The sequence below is a fragment of the Gossypium hirsutum genome, chromosome A05, assembly GCF_007990345.1.
Source record: "Gossypium hirsutum isolate 1008001.06 chromosome A05, Gossypium_hirsutum_v2.1, whole genome shotgun sequence".
NCBI classification, from domain to species: Eukaryota; Viridiplantae; Streptophyta; class Magnoliopsida; order Malvales; family Malvaceae; genus Gossypium; species Gossypium hirsutum.
The window spans coordinates 27473239-27494332 of record NC_053428.1 but is presented as its reverse complement, the minus strand read 5'-3'; the positions used below and the strand labels follow the sequence as shown (position 1 = coordinate 27494332).

General features: G+C 34.3%; 1 protein-coding gene, 1 non-coding gene and 1 pseudogene across 2 annotated transcripts; all 3 read right to left on the bottom strand.

Annotated features, from left to right (window-relative positions):
- Positions 1–275: 275 nt before the first annotated feature.
- Positions 276–7138, bottom strand: LOC107959533 (uncharacterized). Its single transcript, XR_005926424.1, has 9 exons — positions 6727–7138; positions 6520–6638; positions 5088–5295; positions 4484–5011; positions 4152–4403; positions 3865–4056; positions 3705–3779; positions 1090–3579; positions 276–825 (listed from the first exon to the last, which is right to left on the bottom strand). It is a non-coding gene; the product is annotated as an uncharacterized protein (transcript).
- Positions 7139–8458: 1320 nt separating this feature from the next.
- LOC107959535 (protein disulfide-isomerase 5-2-like) lies at positions 8459–12175 on the bottom strand (annotated as a pseudogene).
- Positions 12176–13256: 1081 nt separating this feature from the next.
- LOC107959536 (tRNA nucleotidyltransferase cca2) lies at positions 13257–20687 on the bottom strand. Its single transcript, XM_016895611.2, has 15 exons — positions 20254–20687; positions 19406–19536; positions 18932–19049; positions 18739–18791; positions 18496–18545; positions 18295–18393; positions 17715–17824; positions 17430–17557; positions 16486–16552; positions 16248–16331; positions 15877–15939; positions 15612–15756; positions 14931–15098; positions 13827–13924; positions 13257–13747 (listed from the first exon to the last, which is right to left on the bottom strand). The coding sequence occupies exons 1-15, from the start codon at positions 20599–20601 to the stop codon at positions 13643–13645; spliced, it is 1767 nt and encodes a 588-aa protein (XP_016751100.2). The 5' UTR covers positions 20602–20687; the 3' UTR covers positions 13257–13642.
- Between the last annotated feature and the right edge of the window lie 407 nt (positions 20688–21094).

The window sequence follows — 21094 nt, the reverse complement described above, 5'->3', positions numbered from 1 at the left end:
ATCACTTGATGGTGAAATTTTGTGCAACATGATTATCATGAAAAATAGACGAGCTGAAAAAAAATTATTTTTTTATTTTACCTCATATTTAAATTCTATTTTAAATTAATTATATTATTTAGTACTGAGTTTTAACTTCGTTACCTAATTTTTTTTATCCCAATTGCAACGGAAAAAGGTTGCCGGGAGAACAATTGAGCTCAAGCAAAGAACCAGCAAAGGAACAGAAAAATAGTTGAACCAAACCAGTGAATACAGAAAAAAAAAAACAAAAATACACGAGAATATACATATAGAGCAGTCATGAATATGCATCATCATCCTTGTTCACAACCATAACAAAACAGCAAGGTGCAGAAGCAGTAAACCAAGTAGAACATTTTGCATCTCCTCTTCGATTGTAATCCAAGAACACCGATCTTATAAGCCATCTGGCCACAATAACTGTCTGAAACTATAAGATGCAACAAAAATTTAAGATGAAACATCAACAGGGTTCATGTTTTTGTTCTTGATTAGAGATAATGATGACCACACGCTGTACATTGCATGTAATTGGCGAATGTCAGTTGACTTCAAAGACATTTTGTAAAGCTCCCTGAGCTTTCCAGCATCTCCGGACCTGTTAGATGTTGTAGCTGACACGGTATCTGTTGAAGATTTATTTGAATTTACAGAGAGATTCACAGCCAGCATTTTCTTCAAAAGCGTCTGTAACTGACTCCAATACTTCTTGTGCAATTCTGGGTATTCTGTACTAAATATATCCGCGAATGCTTCCGATACATAGCGTGCTTCAAGTAGGCCGGACAATGCATCCAGAATCTGGAGAAAAATGCAATTTATCAGAGCATCTTTAGTGTGGTAAATGGATCACGTAAATATATAGTAAACAGCGCTTTTTCCTGCTTTATTTTAGTGTACAAAATATAATGGACAAATATAAGCTGAGTTAGCACAAGCGTACTAGAAATATTCAACTGACATTCGCCAAAAACATACCATATAAAAGTTACTGAAAACACCTTAAGCAAAACAATACAAATATTCAACTGACAGTATAGTAAATGATAACTGCATATAACATACCACGTTTAGATGCAATGATCTTGAGAGGCTTAATGAAAGAGCTGATCTCTCAATAAGAATAGTCAAGTACATGGTAGGATGTGTCTGAGGACCATAAAAGTCTATTGCCTTTTGCCAGTTCCTCTCAGCCAATGAAGCATATTGCTTCACCCTCTGGTGAATGCCACTCTCACCCTTAAGCAAGCCACTTTTCTTATGATCCGGTGCCAAAAATTTCAAGCAGCAATCTCTTTGGTAACAAGCAAGCTGAAAATAAGCGTAAGCAGCCTCCTGCTTGCGTAATCCACCCAGTAATTCATACATTGACAATGCCTCTCTAATGGCCTCATTGGCAGTTATTTCATACTTTCTGAGATCTTTCCTGGCTCTTCCAAGACGTGGCGTAGATAACTCTTCAAGAGCTCCATTTTCATAAACCTCAGCAGTTATATCTTCTCTCGCTAAAAGCATGCCAAGCCTCAGATATGTATGAGCAAACTGAGTATAAACTTCATTCTTCAAGTTTGACTCAGAGTCAGAGAATGCCTCTTCCGCTATAGCATTCATTTCAGACTTTGCTGCCCCGTAATATCTGAGTGCTTCACTGTACTCCAGTTTTGCAGTTTCCAAAGCCTGTTTGTATGCAATATGGAAAAGCTCATGCATTTTCAGACCTTCCATCTTTGCCACCATCTCTTCAGCTAATGCACGTCTGCCATGACCCAAATTACAGTATATATATACAACATTGGTGTAGTCTGAAGCTTCTTTGAATGCATCTATTGCATCTGCAAATGCAAGTTCAGCTTTGTTTAACTCTTTCAGCGCAAGCCTGTTTCGACCTAGTTCATTACAAACCCATCCTTTCTTTTTAAATAAAGACTGCAGATCTGCTAAACCAGAAGGTAGTTCACCCAAAGCCTTTATTGCTTCTTCATAACAGCTCAAGGCAGAGGAGAGATTGTGTTCTGCATCTACTACTACAGTATTCCTATTCCTAAGGTACTTGAATATGCCACCATCTTTCAATTTGTGAGCTTCCTTTGAAGCAATTTCGTTTTCAATGGTCACTTCAGGCTTTTTGTCATTAATTCCAAACGAAGCCTCCACCTTTTCAGAATTAGTAGTTTCCACTGCATTTACTCCAGGCTCATCTGTACAAGAATTAGAAGCTCTTACTTTGTTGTGCTGGAATAGTCCACTATCAGGAACTTGTCTATTCTTTACTTTTTGACGACCATTATTATCTTCATTGTCCCTTGAGAGTGAGTTAGGAACATTCTTACCACGCGATCTCTTGCCATGTTTTCTGCTGTAACTTACTGCATGTGTATCTCCACCACTGCTGCTTGCACTATTACCACTGCTGGCCCTATCACTTTGGCAGCTACAATTCACCAAGGAACACGAACTACATTTCTGATTATACTGGCCCAGCTTTTTTGTAAGCCTTTGCAGTTCCTTCACAACTTCAGATGACATTTTCAACTCTCTGATAGAAGGTTTATTCTGTGATTGTGCAGAGATCTCTTTACCCTTAATTACATGGAATTCAACATACACATCTCCAACTAGTGTCCATGCATTTGCCCAGAACAGATATGTCGATGAGAAATGCTCAAGAACATAACAGTTATCAGCAGACTTGGATTTAACTTCTTTTATGTCGCTGATAAATGAACTTTTCTTTTCATCTCCGTCACTGAACTTTGTACCGGCTGATGAGCATTTAACTATTGAGGAAATAAATCTAGTATCTTCAAGTTGCCGAGGCATAGATCCATAAACAGAGCAAGCTAATTCCACTATCTTCAGAGCATGATGCAATTGACCATCCTCCTTGTAGGCTTGTCCAAGTGCCAAATATGATTCCCCAAGGAGAAGAACAAGTTTCCACAACTTGTGGTCCAGTTTGGATGTTGGAAGCCATTCTCGAATATCACAAACTTCAATGCAATCAGCATCACCACAAGCACAAACAGAAAAATTCATAGATGAAGGTAGCTGACCGTTAATACCAATATCCCGGTTGTCCAACTCTGGTTGAGAGGTTTGTAGCTGGCGCATCCATCTGAGAGATTTTATAGCTTGAGACACATGATGCACTGCTGCTAGCTTAGAGGAGATTGGATCAGTAATAGGTCGAACAACATCATCAGATGTAGAAGCCATGTCGAGTACCATGTAGTTTTCATCACCATGAACACTTGGCAAGGTAATTTCTTCACTTCCAAATTCTGTATTAGATGCTATCAATTTGTTAGGGGCAGATATACTTGCCTCCAAAGTCATCATGGCAGAAACATCAGATGCTAAATCTTGAAAATCTGTTTCATCCTCTTTTAGTTTGTTATTGGCAATGAGAGAGAAGTCATGGTCCACAGATTCCTCACCAGCATCAGGAGCCGTAACTTCACACTCAATTGGAAGATATTCAGATGTTAGATCTAATTCTTCATCATAATTCAGAAAAAGCCTGGCAAATTGTTCATGGGCAAATGCACGTACAACCTATTTAGGAAAATTTCAATAATAAGTATTAATTGCTGTTTCCAATCATAAATCACAAATAAAATAAAAACAAACTTAATTAACTGCTGCCAGACGAAAATACAAATTTTAGAAAGCAGAGATACCAGATGATCTGGCTCATCCAGGAACTCCAAGCATTTTTTGAAAAAATTTGCACACTTGGCCCTGTTATTAGTTGCCTGCGCCAAAAACATCTATATAGTTAGCAGATCATTACACAAAGTGGAGTAATCAACTGACAAAAGAGTTATATGTTCAACAAACCATTGACAGTGAAAGCCTGTGAGCAATGCGGTACAGGAGCGTTCCGAGTGAAAATAAAGAATCACTTCTCCCTCTATGTACTAGAGAAGGCAGAGAGCTAGAGCTATCATCACAATCACCAGAAGAACGGTTCTTGGAAACGACAGAAAGATCGAAAAGTTGAATTAAATCTTCACCAGCACTTTTATATAGCTGTAAAAAAGAAATGATAAACACCACTCACTCAGAAAATTATTAAACTGACGTGCAAGAAATGTTCTTTTCATAGAATGAAAATATAACAATACCCAATAAGCACCAGGATCTTGCTTGCAGTTCTCTTGAAGAAACCTCAAAACAGAAAGTCCATTTTGCTGAACAACATGGGGATGAAAAGCAGGAGTACCATCTTCAGCAATGCCTTTTAACAAAAATATATCATCTGTCTTTAGAAGCTCGTACCCCCGGACAACACCATTTTGGTGATAACAAATGGCCAACTCAGGGACACTAGCCATGACATTGTCAAGCCAAGCTTCAAGCCAGGTTAATGGTGTGATCTGTCAATGGTTGCCAAAAACAAATTAAAAAGTAGCACCAAAAATACCAATAAAATTAAATTCCCATTACTAGAAACAACCTGTCGTGCAACATCCCACAAGTGCAAGCTCACAGCAGCATACTTTTCATTACTGAACAGAAGCAAGTCACTGCCAAGAAGCATTCGGAAATTGTGAAATTGCCAATATAACACTCTCAAGAACCCATTATTCCCAACTCTTCTATGTTTTTCAGACTCTTGTACAGAGCATCTAGGCTTTTCACCAACATGTGCAGCCTTCTTGATAGGATCACGGCTCTTGTTTCTGTGACCCTTCTTACTTCCCCAAAAGAACCCATCCTGTTTAACCTGTGAGTACTCTGAACGGTGCTTGATTCCATCTTTTCGAGAAATATTATCATTCTCTTCCACAAAGTTTGGCGTCTCCCCCCAGGAAGAGCAGAAGAATCTGATTGCCTCTCCAATGGTGCTTGATGAGATGGTGGACAATCACAGGCTTCCATTCTAACTGAATGCATAGCAAAATTCAGAAACAAAGATTGATCTTGACATTTTGCTTGATTGCCATGTCTTCTAACCAATTTCTCTCCTTCTTCAACATCAGGCCTGCAAAATGCCAAAACATAATTGTATCATACTTATAACAGAACAGAAAATAGAACAACAATAGAACAATACAAACCCTGTATTCAGAATTAGAGTCTGTCCAACACGGTGTACAGCAATCGACAATCGAGCCTTAGAATATGGTATTTTGAATATTTGCTTTAGAATATCAGTTGGAGCGATCACATCAATCTCATCCCCATACTCCACCAAACCAGACACAGCTAGTGCCTCGCATTTCCTACTAAGATTAGATGCAATAGCACCATCCTCCCATATTATATCTGTCCCAGAATAACATAAAACCAGATCAAAAGTTGCAAACATTTCAAACTCAAGAGAAAAGAAATGCAGAAGATGGACCCAAAGAGGATTTGAAATTGTCAAAAGGAATCAGGATATTTCAAGTTCAATAAATAATCAAGGTAGGAAAGAGAGCCACAAGGACATTTCAAATTAGAAAGAAAAAAGCGAAAAAAATTTTAACATGCTCATTATCTCTCTCTCACTGACTCTCATGCACACACATCATTTAAGTATTTATGTGGTCAAGGCTAAGCTGAAATCACAGGATCTATGAAACAGCCAGAAAAGCCAAACAGGGGCTATATACTTAATATAGGTTTCAACCATCAAATAGTCATGACTGATAGCACAGCTGATGTGACTTAAATAATCAGATACCCTATCATTAAACAAGTATATAACGTGCTTGCTCTTTTGGCATCTGATTACGAAAATTGCCACAAAAGGCCCAGCAAATTTTAGAAAAAAAGAAAGTATTAACAAGAATGCTAGAACACAGGACAGATGATTCTTGCTTTCAACAATAGAGATAAATAGGAGAAGACAATAGTGATGAAAATAAAATGTGCACAAAGCCAACATGAGGAAAATAGAAAGACTTCACCTATTAGTCTCCCAAATACAAACTAGCCTTCTCAATAAGTAACTGAAATGATTCAGACAATAACAAAGATTGGATGGAAAGAAAAGAAAATTATAGAGGGTAAGAAACCATGGGCCTTCACTAAATGAAGGATTTAGATTGCCCTTGTTGTTGAAAAGGTCATTCAATCATAAAATAGAGTTTTATATGTATAGATTCATTCTCAATGAAGGAATTTATAGGCCCATAGAAAAACAGACTCTGAACAAACTATCTTTTTTTCGAGTCAAATTTCAAGGAACTATAATAGCACAGAAAGTTAAACAAGAATTCTCAGACATATCCAACAGTAAGCAGCTCCTTCCACTAAAATGTTAACACTCCATTTCAAGCAAACGTCTGCTTGCAACTTTTGCACCTTGCATTCCTGGTGATATAATCTATCCTTCTACCTTGAACAAAGCCTCAGGACTCTGACTACGCTAACTAAACGGTTTTCCTTGCTAAAATCTGCAATGGTTTCCTTTTCTTTTTCCACTTGCAATTATTTACTTCTATAAAACTATAAAATTATAGCTAAAATTTATTTTTTTCTAAAAATAAGAAAAAATAAAGGTACCTCCAGTAGCCTTCTGTACAGCCCCAACGGGAAGCACTTTTTCTGGGAAATTAGTAACGAGCGGCGGCATGTTTAAGTCGGTCTCCATCGGGAGCATCCGATACCTCGGCGCACTTAATCTGAAACAATAAAAGAAACCTCAAACGCAAATTTTTATATAAGAAAAAAGGAAAAACATGAGAGAGAAATTGAAAACAAGTAAATTACGTTGGGCGGGAAGATGGGACGAGAGCGGAGTTGAAAGCATGGAAGGAATTATCGGTGGGAACAGGGATCGAACCACAGAGAAAACCGACGGGCTTCGGTTTTACGATTTCCATTTTGCCTACACATTGTAGCTCTCCAGAACTTTCTATCGACGACGACGGTGCTGCTCCTCCTCCTGATTTTTCCATCGCAACTACACTTTGTTCAATTTTCTCAAGAATTTTCCAATTTCTGGGATTTTTTTCTCTATTTAATCTTCTTGCTTGCTCTGTTTAGTGGCTTTTTCTTTTTTCTTTTTAACCCGGTTCTGCCAGAACTGTCTGGAATGCTGCTTCAATTACACTATCAAATCGTATTCGTCGAGAGAGAAGGTAGTGTTTGGGTACAGGTTTTTCTTTATCTTTGTTAAGAACAAAGAGAATCTAATAGCGGAATAACGAAATATTTATATCTACCAATAATATCATGCGATTTATATCACATTTATCGCTGATGTGTCTCAACGTGTAATTAAACGCAACACCAATAAATTAATATAAAATTTTTTAACACATATTAATATTATTTATTAAATTTGTTTTAATATAAAATAATTTTATTCACTGAATCTAGTATTAATTATTATAAAAATTATCAATAATACTTAAAAAAATTCTAAACAACTAATAAAACTTAAAAGCAAATTATTATATATAATAGGCTAGTCTAAATCATTGTATATATTAGGATAGTTCAAAAATAAAATATTTGACAATACGATTACTAATAAAATTAACAATAAAAATAAATATTTTATCTAATTATTCTATTATTCTATATTTTTTAAGTTATTCTCTAACATGAAACATATACTCATTTCCTTATGGATAACATTTCCAAATTATTTTAATGAAATTAATAAAATAACATATAATTATATTGTAAAAATAATATGTATCCTAAAATAAAATTATTATTCTTATATAAAATATCTTAAATAATGTACTTACATGTTTGAAACGATACAAGATACTTAGATTTAAATGCAATTATTTATAATTGCTTCAATTCCCACCTTTATCAAATAAGATTTGAAGAGTGTATTTGAAATTTTCTAATTAGACACAATTCAGTAGATTCACAAATTATGTGATTACTCAAACATGCCCTAAGTGTGTAATTATAGTCAATTATGCTTGAATCCAATTACCAAGTGATCTTTTAAATGTGTCCTTAATCAAGTTAGGTTGATAAAATTAAATTATTAAAAATTTAAAAGCAATATTAATAGATATAAACTTAAATACTAATTTTATTTTTTATAATTTTAAAACAAAAAAATAATTTACCTTATGAAAGAATCGATTAAGTTTTTACTCAATTAGTATAGATATTCTTTCTAGCAAGGAGAATACAAATTCCAACAGTCTTAAACACATTTTACCTTCTAATAAGAATTGTATTTATAAAAAAACACTAATATAACCCCTAAAAACTACACATTCATAATCTATTAAAAATTAGTGGAGTAAGCCTTTCATGGAAGAAAATATTTTGATCAATACATTCATAATAATATATATATATATTTCAAGTCATTAGTTAATTAGTTGATCCTGGACAATCCTAATCCTATCCCTTAAAAGAGAAAAAAACAACACTCATGAGAACTCTACTAAGTTAAAGCTTTTGTCATTGAGTTAATATATGGATTTATTTGAGAAATGATAAAAAAAATCAAAATAAAAAATAATTTGAAGAATAATTCTGGATTTTAATTTATTGCTTTTAAAAAATAATATATAAATCAACTAAGCTAAGCTCAAAAATAATAAAGGGACTTTTAACCAATACAAGTACAAACTATAGCTACAAAAATAAATTGGTCTCTTCTCTATACATGATACATGCAATAAGCAGATTGAAGTGCATTGAAAAAAAACCTTGGAAACTAATCTGTATTTGAGAGCTTTATCTTTACCACTGGACATGTCTCGCTTTCAATCTTTTTTCTTCCGAACTTCAGAATCAGACTCAGGGCTTTCAGCAGAGCTTTCACCTTCATCGTCGTCGTCATCATCATAGATGTCTTTGCGAGGTTTATTGTCATCATGCGTGCTCAGCCTTCGGATAAGCATCAGAATTGCAACCAAAAACACAATTATAAACACAGCTGCAATGCCGATTACGTTCATATAGTCCATAAACGATGGTCCTTTAATCATCTTCTTTTCCATTCTTCCTTCCCTATATCCTTCCAGGAAGCGTGAGATTTGAGAACTTTGATCTTCTTCTTCATCAAGGCTTTCATAACCAATAACCTTCCGCAAAATGTAGTAGATGAGTTATTGTGTTCTATTCTTCTAATCAAATAAATATATTAGTTGAAACAAAAAAAAAAAGGGAGAAACAAACTAATTAAGAGTCAACCATCATAACTCCCAAGAAATCCCAAAGATATTTAATATCAGGGTAGCGAAAATTGCTTTAGGACGCAAATTTTGGGATTTTAGCAAAGAAATGGTGAAGTCCCATGAATTCAGATAAGTCCAAAAACAACAGCAATTATAGCTGCTGCATAATCCTTGATGAACTTTAGCATATAAAAGACTGTTTCCTAAAAAAAAAGCAGCACAAACATTTATTCAAATGGATTACCAATGATCTATTACCGCATTCAAGAAGATAACCAGTTACTCTCTAGTCTCTACCAATTGCATTGTGAACTAAACAAAACCAGTTTCTGTTCACCCATAGCATTAAGAACTAAACATATTATATGAAGATTTAAAACTTACTGTAAAGTACTGCTCATCACCATTCCAGATTATCAATTTTGGAAAATTTGTATTCTCATTGGCACCAAACGTATTTGCAAACTCATCCCACTGCTTAACTCCGACATAGCCAAATACCAAAGCACGATTTGCAGAGGCAGCAGCCTTCAATAACTTGATCAATTTCTGTGATTTCTCCTCGTTTTCATCCTCCATAATTGTTAAGACAATTTTTCTATCATCATCGCTCAATAGCTTCAGTGTTTCACGGTTCATGGGCACAGCCAGAGGGATCAAATTTTGCTTTATAAAATCACCCAAAAATTCATCTGCATCATTGGAGCAAGATGAGTAAGATAGCTTTTCTTTATGCAGCCAGAAACGTCTAAATAATAATCAGCAAAATTAAAGCACTTGAGAATTTAACCAGAAAAGAAAATGAATGAAGGTTGAGAGTTGACAAGAGTGTAAAACTTAAAAATAGATCAGATCATCATACTTACTGATCATTGGTGAGGCTGGGGCAGCAGTCAGCCTGATAATTTTGAAGTTTAGCATGAACTTGACTAAAATTTTTTGTCATGTATGAGCTAAACCCAGTAAGGTCAAAAAAGAAAATCGGATTGACTGGTTCATGATGTTAACCATTTAATAGAGTAGTTAATGCATATGACAAATTATAGGCAACAAAGATGGAGAAAGAAAATAAATGATTTCTTTGGGTGCATGCGCAAATGATGGACCTGTCAACATATGACCAGTGGCAACATCTTGGACACAATTTAGGAGACATAAAAGTTCGTGCATGACAAATCCAACTTAAGGGTCAGCGCTTAAAATTCATTTGATATAATATGTGATTTGTTTTTCTGATACAACATATGGAATCTATGTTGCTCCAACTCTTCATTTTTCTTAAAGTACATATATCTAATACTAGTATCCGACACATGATTATGAGGATATGAGCTTCAAGGACCCTTCACCCTTCAAATACATGGAAAAACATTATCTAATACTCATACTGAAGTCCAAGTTACATAGTATTGAATAGGGCATGTTATCTTTCATTGTTCCAATTAACAGCCAAATCCAAGGTGTGAACCCTAGATATCTGCTTTTTCTCTTCTTTTGCAGTTTCCTTTTGAGTTTTTACATATAAAACCAACCTTCAATCATAAACATTAGAAATTCTAATTATAGAACCTAGCCCAAGTCAAATCAATCAAATTTATTAGACCATTAATATGCATCACCATAAAGGAACTGACAAAAATAGGCGATAAGGACTTGAGAAGATTTCAGTATCAGAACTAATGTTAATCTCCGATAACCAACTGAACTAACCTTTAAAGGGACCATAAAAAACACTGTTGATTATAACTGGGGTGAAAAACCACCAAAGCAGGAACTTTGTCTAAATCATACAGTACCATGGCATCCCCGGAGAAATCCTTAGCAACGGAAAACCATGCCTTCCTTTTATATTTGATGGCTAAATGAGATATCACCATCTCATCCAAGCCAAAACCTATGTATATTGGAAAGTAAGTACCAGCTGCTTCAACAAAATCACTAATGGCAGAGTCTGAACAAAGAATAGATACATCAGGAGCAACAATTTTCTTGAGATGAGAAACAAGTTTATGTGCTTTCCTTGGGCCGTGATAGTCTACAGGAACACCATGCTTAAAGAGCTTGAGTGTAGGATATCCACTGCAAAATTAGCATTACATTATAACTATAACCCTAGGGCCATGCTTTACTGAAACAAACCAATCACATATAAAAAGTATGAGGTGAAAAGCACACTGAATTATATTAAGCAATTACCAAGGCCTTTCACTTAGGGAATTTGACTTTTTCCTACCTACATAAATTGTACAACAGATTCTAGCTTAGCATTTGGATTTTGGACTAGCTGCATGTTAAGAATACCATTACATCTGTTTCGAATTCCATGCTTCATCTTTATAACAGCCAAGGTATTGAGGCTAACGAATGAATGACAATAAATTTTTAAAGCGAAATATAAACAAAAGGCGTAGATACTTACTCAATTTCATATTTACGAGCAACAGTGGTGAATTTGTCAGCATTTAGTTTAGCTACCGCTATAGGATCCTTTAATCCAGCAAGAATTGGGGCAGCCTCATCTAACTGCAATCCAAGAAACAGAGTAGGATATATACAATCAAGTCCCGTTAAATTCCTAAAAGGAAGAATCGATCCATAAGCCATATATATACGGACATATAAAAGGCTATATAATTTTCAAAAAGGAAAATCCAGAAACAAACCTGGGGGGAAAGGCGTTTGCAGTGGCCGCACCAGGGAGCGTAGAAGTCGACGAGGATGTAATCGAAAGAGGAAATGGCGGAGCCAAAGTTGGAATCGTCCAACTCCAACACCGTCCCATCTAACCTATCTGCCGACGAACGAATTCCGGGTTTCAAGATGCATAAAAGCAACAGCAAGCCGCACAAAATTGATAACCAACTCATATTTGCGCGCAAAGCTAAAATTGGAAGGTATTGTTGATTAATGGGTGATAAAGGAGTGATAAAGGAAGAGGCAACTGCTAAGCATCACCAATCACCGATCACCCTGGCAATGGCATTGGCAGGCTGTGTGTTTCTTGGGTATTTCGTTTCTTTTTCTCTCCGAGGCCTAACAACTAGAGGCTACGACTAGTTAGTTGACCAACGCCATTATATATTACATTATGCCATGACTTCCTTTTTAATCATTTTTCAGATGTATCTAATTAATTCATAATATCAATTTAATTAATAATTTTAAATATAATTAATGGTAAATAATTTTTCTATCCAAGAATGTTTTGTCCTAATAATCTGGTTATTTTTAAAAAAATTATTAATGGTAAATAATTCTTGGCATGATATCGTTATAATAAAATAAATAGAAAGAAATCCAAAGAAAAATGGTGAAGTCACTGAGGGAACAGTTATAATATTTCTACTACACCCAAAACCATGCTACTTTATCCAACTAGCCATACTTAAAACACTATCATTATAGGGGCTTGGGGTACCCCCTAATTTTATCATAAGTCGTTTTAATTTTTTTTAATATTTATTTAAGTCTCACAAAATTTTTAATATTTTTACTAAACTCTACAAATTTTTAAAAAAATTAATAAGATGTTCAAATTTTTTGAAAATTTACATTAAATCCTATAAAAATTCTGAAATTTTTAATTAAACACAAAAATTTTAATTACAACCTCAAGATACACCTTTGCTAACAGCGTAACATACCACATCTCAAGGTGAATATAGGACACCAATATATGTTTTTTCTTCTCCATATATTCGAAAGATAACGGAATAGGTTTGAAGCATCTTATCAATCGCCTATAATATCATAGTTGAGAGGTTAACATTTAATGTGCTAACCCCATGCACTAGGATGCCACATCATTTAAAATAAAAGCAATTGAATTTATTTTTTAAACTTTTTTTTATAATATATCATCATATCATATCCATGCATTAAATATAAATCCATAATTTAATCTCGTGTAAACAAGTAAAATTAATTTTTAAAAAAATCTAAATGCTAACACCAACTTCTAAATCTAACAAAATATACGTCCTTGATAGTGAAAAAAATTTCTTTTGCTACTTTGGTTCCATCTACAATTCCATATTGTAAATTTCAATGTATCTGCATCAACATTTAGACGGTTTTACTTGTTTGCACCAATATTAAGTGCATAAAGATTAAGGTACTTATTTGTATAGCACGGTAGGACTTGAACTGCATTTAGTCATATAACAGAGACTGCCTAGATACTTCAACCTGTCGGAATCTGTGTCCAACGCTAATAATTAAAATGAATAATTCAGGTAACCTAGCTTAAAAATGACAATAAAATGAAGCATAAATAAATTGCTTATGGATCTAATCTTTATGTACAGACTAATAAAGATACAAATATCATCCTAGAATCCATGACAGATGCATCATTTTGGAGCAACATAACTTCAGGTCTAACTATTCTTTTTTCCTTTGTGGAAAATGAGAGTTTGTTGGATGGTAATCGAGGTCCCAAAACATCCAGAACAGTGTATCATCAGAAAAAGTTTACCAGCCATTCTTGTACTGAGGGAAACGGTGAATGATTGGTCAGTTACTTACTCCATCTTTATGCGCTTCGAATGTGTTTCCTTCATCCAATCAAGACATTCCTCCGCAGTCCCAGAAGGGTGTGCCAGCTGCCATGAGAGAGCCTTTTGTTGCTGCCAATGAAAGAACAGATTAGAAATTCATGTTCTAGATATATATACATATATTAGAGGGCAGCTGAATAGGCTCTACCCATTCCCTAACAAGTGGCCCTCCAACTTTAAGCTGCAAAACATTCATGATATCCTTCCCATTAACCAATGGTTTTAAATCCCAAACTTTCTCAAGACCTGCATTCATGCAAAAACTGAGAATCAGATGCTCAAAATCCAGCCTGACCAAATTAATTAACCATTAGACATCAGAAAATATATAGAGGGAGTTCTTGGACTATGGAAATTAATTTATAAATGAAAAAAATTAAACCCTCTCCCGGCTGTTTGGATGACAATGCAAGAATATTTTTGCAGTTTGACATTTGTAAAGAAAATCTTAGAAATTTTCTTTATATTTACCATAAACCTATGAAAATAGCATCTTAGTATTCATTTTTCTTGAGCTTGAACTAATTCTTCATAACATTTGAGAATGTGTTTGTAAATGAGAGGACTGGTGTTTCTGATTAAAAACTCCATCATTTTCTTGGTTTAGCTTCTTTTTTTTTTTCTTTTTTTTGGGGGGGGGGGAGGGGAGTGTTCAGTGCCTCACCGCCTCAGAGAGAAACAACTTCCGATTACTACATCAGAAGTTGATTTTCTAGGCTTTGCCTCAAATCTGATAGATTGATGGTACACTAGAGGTCTGAAGTAGATTTATCAGGTAAGGAAGCACTGAAACAGTTTTAATGTAATAATGCCCAAGGGCTAGGGTAAAGAGCATACAAGTATCTTGTCATACAAAGCTCAATTAGTCAGCAACCAAACATTAGGTCATGTAATCATTACTAAGTCAAAACAAAATCAGGGAAGTAAGAACTACATGAGGAGAAGCAGGGGGAGAAGCGCTGTAAATTAGGTCTTGTAATCATTTCTAAGTCAAAACAAAATCAGGGAAGTAAGAACTACATGAGGAGAAGCAAGGCAAGAAACGCTGTAAATTTGTTCACTAAAAAACACTAAGAACAATATCTATGTCAAAGTTAAGAATTCATATGAACAATTTGAAACTAAGTTAAGAATTCATATGAACAATTTGAAACTAAATTGTTTAACTCCTGTAATTAATGAGACCGGGAATAGGAGATATTGCAACGATTAAACATAAAGCATATAAATAGGAAAAAGAGAATGCTGATACCTAATTTAACAATGGCATTGTCGACTGACACAAAGATGTTTTTTCTCTTGTCCAGTTGAAAGTGTTTGTCTATAATGTCCTGACTGCACTCAGTACCGGTGGGATATAGCAATGTAGAGATCAACAAAGCAACCCGCCAAAAATCTTTAATTTCTCTAAGCAGAAACCCTGCATATATAAGAATAATAAATTACCAAAAAATCCAAGAACACTCTAATTGTTGAACTGTTTTACAGTGAAAAGAAGTCAGGTTGATAGAGTAAAACCTATAAAGCTGAGCAAAAAGTTCAATACAAACAACTAATTATAAGAAAGCATAAATATCCCAATAGCTAGAATCAAAGGAGAATGATTGCGCATTCAAACTGCTCATGATTCCAATTCTAGAATGTATGTCTAGTAGCATCCTTCTCATGGAACACTCCAGCCTCCAATTCCAGAAGTTCTAGTTTCTATACAAGTGAGCCAATGCTTTATCCAGTTTGATGTTTCATATTATACAAACACTGCTATTGCTCACAAATATGATTATAGTGCTAGATATAATACAATATATAAATTCTCACTATATGGTTATATAATGAAAGGTCAGCTTTCTTAAGAAATAACTTAGAATGAATTATTCGGGCAAGTCTATGTTTGGAGACAACAATTATACACGGAAAATCTTAAAACAGAAACCTGTCAATACACGCAGTTTTGAAGTAAAAGGGACATCATCAAATTCTCTTCCCCAGTCAACCTCAGTGAGTTGGATATCCTCATTTGATAAAAGAGAAGTAATCAAGGATAAGAATTTCTCCAGTGACTTGTGGATGTTCATGACCTACAAAGCAAAGAGAATTATAATTAATGATACAAGAAGGCTGCCAATTCAACTTATAATAAGTCAATCCTAACAACAACAAAGAATGTGTCAAGAAATCAGGAGAAAATCTAGACTCACTGTGTCAGCATCACTGGCTTTTCGCTTAAGAGAATCCCGGAAAATGTAATTGACTACAGGAATCTGCAGTCAAGTTATACAGGTTTAGTGCATGACAGTAGCTCTTGGATTTATCATAGACAAAAAAGTTTGAAATAAAACCAAGTGGGATGAAGAATAGGTTGAACCCATCAAAATCCAGATCCAGTTCAACAAAAACTTTTAAGCAAGTGTAAATATTTAATATGTAGGAGAAAAGAACAATTTCTTTATATGTATACACATCAAACCCTATCAGATTACAGCACAATGCTACCTAAATAACAGAAAAAAGGTTAAAAACTTTATGTGCCTTCATACATAGAAGCTTATGAAAAGAATAGAATGGGTACCTTTTTATCTTTACGATCCTTGTATGCGGCACTGCGTAATGGAAGAAATAAAGCAGAGTACAAACAGAGCCTTCTCTGTTCATCCTACAAATTCACATGCCATGATTCAGAAGATAACAAGAGAACACATACATGGAGAAAATAGAGCAAATAAGAACTGAAACTGGTGTCAAATGAGGGTAATAGAAGCCACTTGAGGAGAGAATAAAAAAAATTCTTTTACACTCTCATTACTCACATCAAAGTTGGAGCATCCAATAAGTTGAATAAGTTTCCATGAAGCATCCAAATAAGCAGCAGAAAGCCTGTATAATTGTAAAAGGAACAATACATGAGTACGAAATCAGAAATTTCAAAAAGAATTCTCAGTACACTTAAGCATTCTTCTGGCCCACTGAAAACAATATCCACAAATGCCAGCTTCCACCCCACCCCTAACCAACAACAGATAAAGCAAGCACCAGCCAAAGGCCAAAATCAAGCTATATTGCATGGACAAGGAACAGTCATGAACACGTACTATGTCTGTCACAAGTACTTCAATTACATTTTATGTTTTTCCCCCTAGATTTAGAGAAGCACAACTTAATTATATTTATGTCTGTCATAATTACCTTCAATCATTTAGTCTGTTTTTTCCTAATATTTAGAGAAGTGCAACTTAATATTTTGTCAATTTGAGGTGTTTGACATACATCCACCATAAGTATGTTAAGTGAAGAGTTCTGATAACATAGGAATCATGTAAAACAAGAACTTTGCCATATGGAAACATTAACTACTAACATAATGATGGATGATCTATTGTCATTGTACTTTCCCCCAAATTGCCTTGGCAGCCTCACTTAAAGACTCTTGAAATTCAGTTGTTGAAATTATATAGAATAATCTAAATGTTAAAATTTAGAAAATAAAAGTCAATGTGTATCATGCAAGAAAAGATAGCTATATATATCATGCGGATGCAAAAGAGAAAATTATTCAAAATGGCAAATTGCGACCATTTTGGTGCACTTCTCCAATTGATTCTTAAAAGCTAACTGGTATGATTTTATTTGGCTATTAAGCATGGATTTATGAAGTTAATATAAACTTGTGTTTCATTAAAAGGTAAAGATAATATTAAGAAAACACTAAGCCTAGAATGAATTGCAAATAACATTTATTAAATTACTAACAAACCTATAGCATTCTTCTGACACAGCAGGCTCAACCTTTGGAGGGAAACTGAAGACAACCCAAAATAATGTCAAATCACAAATGTAGTCGATTGCTTTAACAGGTTGGTTTCCAGAGATCATGAGATCAATCTGCATGGAAGACAAGCAACATGCAAAAGGAACAAGTAGTAAGTTCAACAAGGTACATAGAATAGTAGAGAATCACCTACGAACAAATTACCATGAATATCCAAAAAAATATAATTTCATATGGAGAAGCAACAATGCTATGCATGAAATAACATACTTCAGTTCCAATGCGCTCTCTGCTAATTTTAGCTGCAAGAGCTGTTTTGACATCATCGCAAGCAGCAGCTTTCTTTAATTCTTCATCCAGTGTGAAATCAAACCGTGCACCTAATCAATGAAAAAAAATTATATAAGGCATCTAGGTTTGTGTTCGTATATTCAGAGGTCAATCAACAAGAAAATCGGTAACCATGCAGAGTTGATGGCACAAGGAAGTTGCAAGTAGCATTAGAAAGTTAGCCTGCTTTGCAAAAGACTCAGAACCCAAGCATTTCATACATTCTTCTTATTTTTATTTTCTTTATTTTGTTTATAAATGGTACTAAGACAGCCGTTCAAGTATAGTTCAGAAGCCTTCATTCAGCAGCACAACACTTTTTCTATAGTTTCTCTGCTTAAGACTTGGAATTTCCATGTCTCCCACTCCAAATTCTTCCATGCTGCATTCATGGTTATAAATTACAATGCTAATAAACTTCATTTAAGAAGAAAAAGAGCACAAGAATGAAAGATATTATTCCCTCCATGATAAAACTATCAAGAGTGAAGGACACTAAAGGAAATATGGAAGCAAGTACCAAAACGAATAGCTCGAAGAACCCGTAGGGGATCATCCAAAAATGTAGCCTTTGGGGGTAATGGAGTCACTATCCTTCCAAATTTTAGATCCTCAAGCCCTGTAGTTTGTTACATGAAAAGGAACAAAAATGAAACATGACAGCAACCTACAAATATGTGGAATCGTCGAAAAAGTAAAATCAGGAGAAAGAAGGCATTACCTCTTTTAGTGAAGTCTTCAACTAAGTTGGTGTTAATATTGTAGAACAAGCTCAAAAATGAAAAGAAAACTCCATTAATTCCTAGTGCTCAACAAATAATATCAAGGAAGATAAAAGACAAAAAGAGTTCACAGAAATACTATTGTATTACTCATTCTCTGAAAGCTAAACTGCTAAATTATCCATAGAAGTATAATGATCAATTCCTAGCTATAACATGTGATTAAGAGCAAAGAAACTTACCTATTAATGGTCAAATCTCTTCTATATGCATCCTCCTCAGCAGTGCCAAATTTCTAATTCAAGACATGAGTGAAAAATAAAACTTATGAATGCAACAGTTAGGAAACGTAATATTCAATAGAGAGCACATTATGAACTAATTATGAGAGATTATTACTTATCCTGACAATGAACTTGCTAAAATATTTTTTACCATTGTAGGGATGCGGCTGTTCTCACTATAATCTTCACACCTCAAGTTCACAAAATCAATCCATAAATCAAAAAGGCGCATCCTTGCAGTTTCTAAGTGCTTAGATTGCTCAGGATTACTGCAAAATGAAATTAAACTGTATAATGGCCGGAAATAATACAAAAAATTATAAACAAAAAAACAAAAATTAGGATTCAATATATAATTATATCAGGGGAAGCCAACAAAGACAAGAAGTTTATTAGGCAAATAAAAGTTACAAACTACAATGCATATTATACAGGCCATACACTATCCAGATGAAGTTGTACCATTCCAAAAGTTGCAAATTTTGATATAAAAATGCTATCCAAATGAGGTTGGAAAACAAAAGGAAGCAAGTTAAAACTGTATAAAATAACAGTCTCATGTTTATTGCCTCAGCTAGTAAAAGGCATTAAAAAGATGCCATGCATTGTACAATGAATGATGTACCTTGGAATCACAGCAAGGCCCTGTGCAACTTCCCCTGTAGTTGACAAGTATTCCTGAACCTTATCAACAAATTCACTGCCCAACATGTTGTCAAGTGCAATATCAATGTCATAACATTCTTTGCCAAGAAGCTGTAAAGGAAATTAAACCCAACATTAGCTACCTGCCACTAATAAAAATCTATAGAAACATCAGAAGCCATGCATGAAGCAATCATACAGAGGAAGCAACTTATGAGCTATGGTACAATAAGGATACATTGAAACAGAATTCTCGAAAGATTATAATACAGCAAAACAGATAAATTAAAATATACAGTCAAAATCACACTCTTTTTTTTTTTTTTTTTTGCCTTACCACTGGCCTTAATTCCTTCCATCTCAATTCCTTCTGATGCTTATAATAAATGGAAATCCTCAGCATTTATTATGAGTGGCTAATTCATATTGAAAAATAGTAATCAGCTATCCTCCATTTACAATGCTTTACTGACTCACGAATTACAACAGCATCCAATTCTTAACCTATAGGCACATCCTCACTTTCCACCATTCAATTTTACAGCCTAATAATCTTAAATCAAGATTCTAGCAAAGCAGTTATCTAAGTAGCAGTATATTCAACTAGATTTCAAAGAAAAAGAGCAACCCTTAGCTAGAAACTCAAAACTAGATGATATCAAACTGTATTTTACTCCAAAAAATTTATTTCATCTATTGGGATTTCATAATACCATAAAATTCCCATTTATTCTCTTTCATTTGTTAAATTTCCTTTTGAACACTGAATACTACTCACATTAGCCATAAAAAAAAACAGTAAGTAGTTCAAAATATGAGTAAAATCACCTTATCGCGAACCCATCCACCAGCAACTCGAAGCTGAGTTTGGAGATTGAAATGACGAAGGGTGTTCAAAAGCCTATCGAAAATCTTCTTCTCCGTCTCTGTCAACTCAATTTGCTCTTTGACTTGAACGCAGGCCGCGGTCGTCATGGCTGCTCGGCAGCGAAGAAACGGCGAGGGAAGAAAGGGTATGGTATTGGGTGTGGTGGTATTTAGGGATAGGGCAGTTTCATTTAAGGGAGTTGAAACGCTGCGAAACACTAGGGTGATTTTGGTGGTGGGTAGAGTGAAGGAATGCAGCAGAAGAGGCGCCTTGGCCTTGAGCTTTATGGCGTTGTTCAAAGAGAGCATTGCACCGCATGGGATGGCCTCTTTTTTTTTTCACTCATTCATTTTTGCTCTTACCAAAAAGGCCAAAATTAAAATTTCATTAAGGTACTATAAGAATTTATATTTTATATTTTATATACGATGATATGTAATAAATGTGTTTATAAAAATTGAGGTTGAAATAAAAATAATAAAAATTATGATAATTTAATTATGTTTGATATTTTGTTGATTGAGTCTTAACTCGATTGACATTGATATTATATCTTATTCAATAATAAAATTACGATGCTACACTCATATAAAAAACAAAAAAATTTACTATTTTATAAAAAATTATAATAATTTCTCTATTGAGTTAAAATCGTGTCACATCAATTTAGTTAATTACTTAAATAATAGTACAAATATAGATAAAGTGGTCATGTAAAATTTTCAATAATAGTTATTTTGTCTTTATAAATTGTATATAACAATATTGAAGGACAAAAAAAAATAATTATTATTTTCTTAA

Bases quoted from the DNA above. Each gene is read 5' to 3' on its own strand.
- LOC107959536 (XM_016895611.2), bottom strand. From the start codon at position 20,601: ATGCTCTCTTTGAACAACGCCATAAAGCTCAAGGCCAAGGCGCCTCTT. The intron at 18,792-18,931 runs GTAAAAAATATT...GTCTTGAATTAG, and splicing joins ACAGCCGCATCCCTACAATG to AAATTTGGCACTGCTGAGGA. The intron at 13,925-14,930 runs GTATCAGCATTC...GCATGAATGCAG, and splicing joins CAATGCCATTGTTAAATTAG to GTCTTGAGAAAGTTTGGGAT.